This window comes from Acyrthosiphon pisum, chromosome A2 (genome assembly GCF_005508785.2).
Source record: "Acyrthosiphon pisum isolate AL4f chromosome A2, pea_aphid_22Mar2018_4r6ur, whole genome shotgun sequence".
NCBI classification, from domain to species: Eukaryota; Metazoa; Arthropoda; class Insecta; order Hemiptera; family Aphididae; genus Acyrthosiphon; species Acyrthosiphon pisum.
This window is the reverse complement of record NC_042495.1, coordinates 100578574-100587952: the sequence shown is the minus strand read 5'-3', so window position 1 is coordinate 100587952 and position 9379 is coordinate 100578574. Positions and strand designations below refer to the sequence as shown.

General features: G+C 26.8%; 3 protein-coding genes across 7 annotated transcripts in view; all 3 read left to right on the top strand.

Annotated features, from left to right (window-relative positions):
• LOC100574425 overlaps positions 1–9379 on the top strand; it is a 71793-nt gene that overhangs the window by 55798 nt on the left and 6616 nt on the right. The gene's annotated exons all lie outside the window — the stretch shown is intronic.
• The window catches only part of LOC103309968 (suppressor of tumorigenicity 14 protein homolog), a 25495-nt gene that overhangs the window by 14214 nt on the left and 1902 nt on the right, over positions 1–9379 (top strand). The gene's annotated exons all lie outside the window — the stretch shown is intronic.
• Positions 2966–6440, top strand: LOC103309969 (LDL receptor repeat-containing protein egg-1-like). The gene is made up of 5 exons (XM_029489224.1): positions 2966–2993; positions 3048–3113; positions 5100–5157; positions 5882–6027; positions 6313–6440. The coding sequence occupies exons 2-5, from the start codon at positions 3068–3070 to the stop codon at positions 6423–6425; spliced, it is 363 nt and encodes a 120-aa protein (XP_029345084.1). The 5' UTR covers positions 2966–2993; positions 3048–3067; the 3' UTR covers positions 6426–6440.

Genomic DNA, 9379 nt, shown 5'->3' with positions numbered 1-9379 from the left:
GTCTAATAAGATTATGGTAATATAAATAAAATAATTTCCAAATGTATAAATTTAATCAATATTAAAAATCATAAAAAATTATAAAAATAGAGATTCACTTATATGTAACAAATTTTAAAAGTTCATACAATAATTGATTGTTCATTTAAATTGATCGTAATAATATGTACGTATGTTTTAATAACTAGACAATACCTAGAGATGTAAGCTTGAAAATGTTCAATAATTTTTTTTTTGTATTTTTCTTAAATTAATTAATTTTTAAGTTTATATAAAGTTTTAAAATACTTCATAAAATTACTGTTTCATTTGTATTTACATTATAAGAAGTATAACGTCAGAATCAAACAAAACACTTTTAATAAAAAAAAAAAAGAATTTGGGTAAAATCGAGGAACTCAAACAATAAATTACCTCCGTTAAAAATTGAAAAACCAATAATTGTAACAAATCCATTATACACTCATAATTTATACTGAAGTAAAAATACAACGTTTTCATAAAAGATAAAAAAATGCGCATTTATTAATATTATATATTGATATAGGTACCTATATATTATATATATTTAATAATTTGTATTTGAATTTACTATATTATGTTCATTAGCTAATACCAACATTATATTAAAATGTGTAAAGGGTAATAAAAGTAAATATTTTAAAATATAATTGTTCGCACCCCGACCCAGGAGCCACTGGTTAACGTTCTCTACCAGTGTTGGCGACACTGAGCATGGACGCCTTTCGACATTCACTGCTGTTGCTTCGACGCTAGTCTAGACTGTTCACTGTTGTTGATTGTCGGCTTCTTTTGTACCCGTCAGTTCGATTTAGTACCGTTTTGTTTGTAGTTGTTGTTTTGTGTGGCTTATGCCTATACACTACACACGGTTAATGGTTTTTCTCAGTAATAACCTATTTTTCTAACTTGATATTATGCAAAGTTATTGCTGTCAATCAAGTAATAAACTTCTAATTGACAACAGCTCAAAGTTTAGCCAGTTCGGTGCTGATACAGCCTTTATTATAAAGTGCCGTATCCATCTGCAAGATACACGTGGCCAGTTCATCCACACCTACCAGTTCGGTCAAACCAAACCGTCAGTTCGACATCTCAAGTTTATCTGGATTCATCTTCGTCATCAGTAGCTCTGCATTTCCCCATTTATGTATATAATTGTAATGAGCAGTCCCATAATAATTTTAAATATTAGATTGTTTTTATTGGTAAGTTGTTTTAATTAGGTGGATTGGCCATCCCCTAGTAAGTTGTCTATTGATATTTTTCATGTAATAAAAATTAAAGATTGTTTGCTAAAGAATGTTGTAATTTCAGTAAAATACCAATCCTGTGTGGTGCGAGTCGTAGGTGCCAACCTTTGTATAAGGAGTGCTTTCAGCGTAAACAATAATTATAAAGGTTAAATATTATACTACAACTATATAATATCAAAAGATTTATTTGATAAGAAATTAATATGATAAATTACATCACTAGTCCTGTCGCCTTCCATGTTACACTACTACAACTTGAAAACGAACATCTAACGTCTTATTTTTGTTTACCATCGAGACCACATGGTTGATATTATTTGAACAATAATATTATACCTATATGTATAATAATTGTGATATTTCTGGGAAAGCATTTTGAATATTATTATTTCGTGTATTTGGTACCTATATAATTTTATATTTTATATATTACATATTATATCTATCTATATGATATCAATTTTACAAACTGAATTATTTAATCGAATTAATAATATTAGTTTTACGAAATACACCCACTTTGTTCATGATTAAGTATAATTTCAATGCTATCTTATAGTAGGTAATAAAAGTAACTATAAAAATATAATAATATTCCATTAAATATTTTGGTGATGTTTTAACTTTATATAATTCACGAAGTTGGAAGTACAATAATATCTACTTTAAATATTGTAATTGCATGCATTCGAACAAATTTACACGTTTGTTAATATTATATGTTATTGTTCTAGAACTCTGCCGTGTCGTTGTAATTTATACAATATAATATTTGAAGAGTTCTTAGCTATTTTACACAAAATGATGTTTTAAACCTTCTTTTGGACAATTATTTTCTTTAGTAAATAGAACTATACGTAAGTCGTGTTCGTCTATTATTGTTACTTCATTCCTAGTCATATTATAAGATCGTGGTTTTTATTTTTTATTTTATAACTTTTTTCTAACAGAATCTTTTTTTACGAAAACTGTCTGTTAACATTTTAATAAAATGGGTATTCTTATCAAGTAGTTAGTACATACTAAATTAAACATTATGCATGATACAATTTTTTTATATGATGTGGTAGGTATTATATATTTATATATTTATACAATATTATGTGAAATGTATTGTAATGTATCATAAACTAATAAACACATTTAACGCTTGTGGAACTGAATACATCATAATAATATTATATTATACTTATTATATTAAAATAAATGAAAAAAAATAGACATTTCAATTATTGTTTGAAACATTTTTTTTCTGGTAAAAATGTATTGATTATTGAGTATATTTAATTACAGAAAGTAGAAAATTAAGCAAGAAATGACTGTATTTTGACTTTTAATATTATATACAAAGAAGTACTATACATTAAAAATTCCTTTTCTTTGGGGAATTTTAACTTTAAACGTAGTATACACCAAGTTCTGTTCTTACATACAAAAAATACATTTTTTTCATATCCTCATGGACATACCATATCATTTATCACGCTTCTACGTAATTTTACGCAGTACTGCTCACGGATGAACTGGCATATAATAAATTATTCCTATACTTTTTAATTTAAATATAAATAGTTGTTTTGTATAATGTGTTTAGTAAACCTAAGAATCTATCTATATATCATCAATTTTAAAACGAGTTAGAAAATATTTTTTTATTATCTCTACCACATATTATCACAGTATATTTTGCTATACCTACACGTTAGAAAAAGTGCGGTAAGATATTGTTTAGTGTATTATTGCTTATATTTTGAAATATATTTGCTTTAGATTCAGCTCACAAATTGGAAATGAAAGTGACGTATTCCTGGATAATATATTCATGTTTAGTTTTCGGTAAGTACTACCAATGTCAACAATAGGTATCTATTATAGTAATAAATAGAAAATCATGCTTTTATGACATTATATTAATATATTTTATATATTCATTATAATAAATTATTATATATTATTTAAATATTAAATACACCCAAAAAATGTAGTTAATGTATCTATCAAAAGTGAAGAGTTTTGAATAGAATACCTATTTGTTTTATTTTTTTTGTTACAACATTTTTTATACAATCTGTAAATGTGTTTTTTTACAATAAGTACTAGGGCTGGGAGAGTTGATGGGTTGGTGGGTTGTAGGAAGAATCAGTTGTAAATGAATCGAATATTAAAATATATTATTACCTTTGTAGGTACCAGTAATTTTTTGAAAACAAATATCTGTCTTTTAATTTTGATTCCAATAATTTTCGAACTGATTAATTTAAATTAAACCTACTAATATACGAATCCTGTTTTAGTTATTTCTAAGATTTTATTTTATTTTTAATTTACAAAAATATGTGTGTGCATGTGTCAAAACGTGTGTTCTCTCCACTCTCTATCATTAACTGAAATTACGCCATCGCACATATTATGCACGAACGCACGATATCTAGGTATATTATAAGAGTCTGCTGCACAAAAATAGTACTGGTGGACCTCTCTTTCCCACAACAATTTGACTGATAACGTTGTAAAAAATGGTTAAGTGTTGTTTTATACCAGGTTGTAATACTGGTTATGATATAGATGTCAAATAACAAAAAAACAATTGGATAAAAAAATAAAAGTTTATTCAGAGCACCCATAGTAAAAAAACAAAATATCTTAACCTTATTTATGCTTTATGAATAATCATTTTCCTATTTAATTATTTGTTACATATGTTATTTAGAATACAGAGCTTTTAGCAAGAGACCATAGAGCTATACCTATGAATATAAAATGCAAATTCAATTTTTTCAGAATGTCCTTTGTCTAAAATTTGATCTAGTTATTGATTTATTTTTTGGGGTCGTTCATTAGAGTTGGTTATGTCTTTAATATTCAATTGAATATTTATCATATCTCCACCGGAAACATTGGAACCCCCGGGTCTCGATAATTAGAATTTATTTAGGATTTGTCCATTATTTTTTTTCACTATAGGCTATAACAGAAGTATTCAAACTGTGCGTCGCGGCTCCCAGGGGCGTCGCGAGAGTTATCGAAGGGAGCCACGTCATATAATTGAAAACCAATAAATATTTTAAAATATTTTTTACGAAAAACGTTTTTTATTATCATTGAAGCACACCGGTTGGGAAACGTTGGATTGTTTACAGTCTACACTCTACTATAATCATTCGCTAAGTATAGCTTTAATTGATCGCGTGAGTCGCAATAGAGACAGCAATACCATCAACTGCCATCGTTAAATCATCAATGCGTATGTCGTGTTTGGCAGTATTAGTCGCGAGTTAAATTATCAGTCATTTTTAATTTGGGAGCCGTCAACATTTTGTGAAGACTCAAAGGAGCCTTGGGATGAAAAAGTTTGAATACCTCTGGGCTATAACACTGCATAAATCACCTAAAAAAAAATCGATGATTATTTACCGAGGAAAACAGCTTGTAAATTATAGTTTATAAATAAAGTTATTATTCATTATTTATTGCTCCGTACCTAATACTTATATATATATTTATCATAACGGGTACCTAATATTAAATAATATAATAATATACATTATTTTTTTTTTTTCGTACAGCGGCCTCATTTAAGACTTTGGCCCCTGGGCCTCAGAATGTCTAATCCAGGCTTGTTTGGAGGCTTTACAAATAATATATGTTTAGTAACCTAAACATTTGAATAAAAAGTATGGAATCTAGAGCATAACCAGTATTACACCCTGGTACAAAATAACACTTAACCATTTTTTAATGTGTAGGTGCAAAAATACAAAATACAAATTACTGTCAACAATGTGTTTGAAATAGCTAACGCATGAAAAATCATTATTTCAGGATCCAGAATTTTGTGTGATAGAAAACTCAAAAGACGACAAGCTGTATCTTGCTCAGTGTTGGTGAATTGTAGTATATAAATAAATACAATTTTATTATAACTTCTAAGCAAGCCTGAGCAAGTTAATGATAATTTTTAATTGAGTTAAGTTAAGTTGATAGAAAACATTTTAAAAAGTTTAAAATTAATAGTGATCATAATTTTTTTTTTTAACTCCGTCAAGTTAAAGATTTATGAAAACTTACAATTAACTTATTAGCTTAGGTAAGTTATTTATTTATTTTTATTAAACAAATAACCAGTAATATGTTTTAAAATAATAAAAAGTAAATGTTTATGAAATATGTATCATCAATAATAATTTTAGTATATTTAGATATTATTTAATTATTTATATAAGCTAACGTAACTTGGATTTGATTAAAACTCTTTATTTATTAAGTTTATGTCAATAAAAATCGATTTAGTTAAAAATTAAGTTAATGAAAATAACATTTAAAAAAAGTTAAGTGAAATAAATAAAATTAACTTAACTTTAACTATTTAACTTGTTTATGCCCAGGATTGCAGTTATAAGTGACTAAAATAGTGGTGGGTGGGGCCTTGGGGCTATAGGTATATTTCTCATATACTAATTTTAACGTAATTTTAAGCACAATTGGTAAGCTTCAATACAAATAATAACAGGTATTTCCGGGCCCCAGATATTACATTCATATTTTATTATAATTGTATTATGAATATTAATAATATTTTATTGCACTTTTGAATAAAACTTTAGGAACACGGATGATAAGTTTTATTGTACAAATGGACTGTGTATCGAATGGTCGTGGGTTTGTGATGGGCGTAAGGATTGTTCAGATGGTTTAGACGAGACCAACGAGTTGTGTGCTCTATACGAATATGGAACAAATATGACCACAGGTAAAAAATAATATTACTATACTTTCTTTCCAAATAAGAACACACCGGTTTTGCGCACTTTTTCCCCCTTCCATCGGTCACTACCTATGCCTTTATGTGGGAGATGTGCGCAGCTGGTCGGGAACCAGTCGCCGCCCGGTGCGTTCTTATTTGGAAAGAATTATATAATATGACATATTTTGATATAATTTTTTTTTATGTGTAAAAAAATGAGATGCCAGAGTTACGCATAACAATAAATATAGAGCTTAAATATTACATCGAATGTATCTAATATTTTTTTAGGTTGTGGTAGATCAGTTGACAAAAACTCTGTATTGATCGACGATGATAAAAAAGGACTTATTAAAGATGTACCTTGGAGTGTTGGAATATATTATTATACGAATGACAATTAATCGAATTACGTTTTAGTGGCTCAATGTTTTTCTAATGAAACAGGTTTTTATCTCATAAAATATCAGTAAAAAAAGGTCGATTCAGAATTGCCGTCGGAAAATATGATAGAAGTACTACAATTGTTAATAATAATCAATTTTTGACTCAAAAAATAATTGACAATGATAATCAATTAATGACTCAAATAATAAAAGTAGGTTAATATTATTATTAATTCAAAGTCTACAAATAATTTGTATGACATGTAAAATATGAATTAAAACAATTATAAAGGTGGATACAATTTACGTGAAGGAAGTTTATAATGGAGAAGACGGGTTTTATGGTGAGAATATAGCTGTTATTGTGTTAGAAAACAAAATTTCGTTTAGCAATGATGTTGCACCTGTTTGTATCGATTGGATTGGTAAATATAAGGTACACAATGGAGATATAGGAAAGGTAAATTTATTCTACTATATACCTTTTTTTTTGTAGTTTTATTGAATACATAAAATAGATTTTGAGATTAGTTGTCTAGTTTAATTTATACAAAGTGGTATGAGGTTATAGTTATGTTATCAAACAAACTAATACATTTTGGTGATAGCTTAAATTTAATTAACTAAGACTAAATTCCGAGAACGAACTGTTTATAAGAAATTGTGTTAATTGCGCCCCTCTAAGTTACTTTACGTCGCAACTTTGTAACGGAGAACGTAGGTACAAATTTAAAAATACTCACTTAAAACTACTTTTATATCAAGCTCTGCATTATTAACAATTTTCCGTTGTAATATTGTTTTCATTATGATAGTGACTCATAATGTTTTACCGAATCAAAAAGACGACCCAGATTAACCCAATAGACTTATAAAACGATTTTGAGAAAAATTGCAGGACATACAACTTTTGGCTTCTTAGCCATCGATGAGAACAAAATGGGCTACATTATAACTTTTTGCACATTCTTAATTTATACATCGTTTGAGTTCTTTAAGTATAATAATTAATATTATTTAAGTCCTAAGAATTACATTTGTGCCCAGAATAAAAAACGTTCCTAAAATCACTATACACTATTCTTATTTCAAATTCGATTCTTTTCCAAAATTAAAAACATTGATTAGTCAGACTTTATTGAACTAGGTATCTAATAGAATTACATTACTTACCAACATATAAATAAAATGATATTAATATTATGCCTTTATTATAATTCTTAATTATATACATATACTATCATATATTATGTACCTATATATTTATTTTTTATCATTTAAAATTGAATTGTATTGTAATAGTTGTATACATACATGTAATTTATACAACTATTTATACTCATTAAAATATGACATTAAATACATAAAATTGTTTCATACTCTTACAGATTTCCGTTTGGAGAAAAGAGGAAAATGAGACACAAAATCCTGTTTTATTAGAAAGATTTCTTCCATTCATCGAACCTAGTAAATGTCGAAAAAAAATTTCAACCAAAAATCAACAACTTGTGTATTTTGATAAGTTTTGTACAACTTATACATTGGGTAATACAAATTTAGATTCTGATCGTAGCGATGATAGTATTAATTTTACATTGATTCGTGTTTTATTTTTATTCTTCTTTACACATTTTAGAGCAGTAAAAATGCTTCAAATTCAACTATGATGGAGCTTTTTGATAGTTGATTGTATGTTGTTGGTACTTTGGGGGTTAAAAGTAAAATATTTTAAAAATGCTCTTGATAATTGGAAAAATTTTAAAAAAGCGGGTAATTAGGTATCACTCTGCTGTAGTATGATTGGTATAGTTTGTTTGATTCCCAAGCCATTATAATTATTATAAGTATTATAGTACGTTTTTGAATGGCGTGTTTTAATTGGTGGTTGGGTTGTCCCTACGTTACACTTTTATGGATATTAAGCTTAAATATTTTTACTGTTACATTCTTCGTGATGTTATTAAACACACTAAAATGTTTAAAAAGTCGAATAGCGTTAATAATTTATAAATAAATAAAATAAACAAAAAATATTTCCTTTTTGGAATATTTTATTTAGGGAAGTTAGAAAATTGTTGGTAATAATTTTATGATAACTGATTAATATGGCAGTTTTTTTTTTATTTTCGTCTCAAAATGATTTATTTTGTTTAAAGTTCTACGCTATTTTAAGGCAAGAACAATTTATAAATTCTTAAAGAATACTATTCTAATATATTAATTATACATTTTTGTAGTTTAGTATTATATGTATTATTATTAAATTTGATTAAATATTATAGAAATGAAAAAGATTATGCAAAAAAAACGGGACTATCTGGGACAAAATGAGACAAGTCATGTAGGGTTTTGTTAGAGTATTACCAAAGTCTGGCTATAAAATAAAACATGTGAACGCAGAATCATTTTTTCTATGTTTTTAAGTTATCTTAGAGTAAAATCATACATTACAAAAAAGATAAAGAATAATATTTTGAGGGAATGACATATTGATTTTATATTTTATTGTTATATGACTTTGTATTCGACTTTCAAAATAAACAAAAAAAAAGTTGTACATTTAAATGATGTTTAAATTGTTTTGAGACAATATTTAGACAAATCAATATGACATTCCCTCAAAAATATTATTCTCCATCTTTTTTGTTATGTGTGATTTTACTCTAAAATAACTTAAAAACATAGAAAAAATAATTCTGCGTATATACGTTTTGTCTGTGTTGTGCGTGGGCCTGAGAGAGAAAACAAAATTTAGTGCGCTGACATCCTATTAATATTAATGCGTTTTTTTTTGTAAAATTCTTATAGATAAAATCTTTCGTATGTTCCTTTATTTGAAAAAATATATCTATTGGACATTTATCTGTCTCATCTTATCCCATGTGGGTAAGGTGGGACAAATCCCGTTTTTTTGCATAATCTTTTTGATATTGCTATAATATTTTTGAAATATTTTAATCTGAACAATTATA

Excerpts from the sequence above, each read along its gene's own strand:
- LOC103309969 (XM_029489224.1), top strand. The coding sequence starts at position 3,068 with ATGAAAGTGACGTATTCCTGGATAATATATTCATGTTTAGTTTTCG. Across the intron at positions 3,114-5,099 it reads ATATTCATGTTTAGTTTTCG|GATCCAGAATTTTGTGTGAT; the intron begins GTAAGTACTACC and ends TCATTATTTCAG. Across the intron at positions 5,158-5,881 it reads CAAGCTGTATCTTGCTCAGT|GAACACGGATGATAAGTTTT; the intron begins GTTGGTGAATTG and ends ATAAAACTTTAG.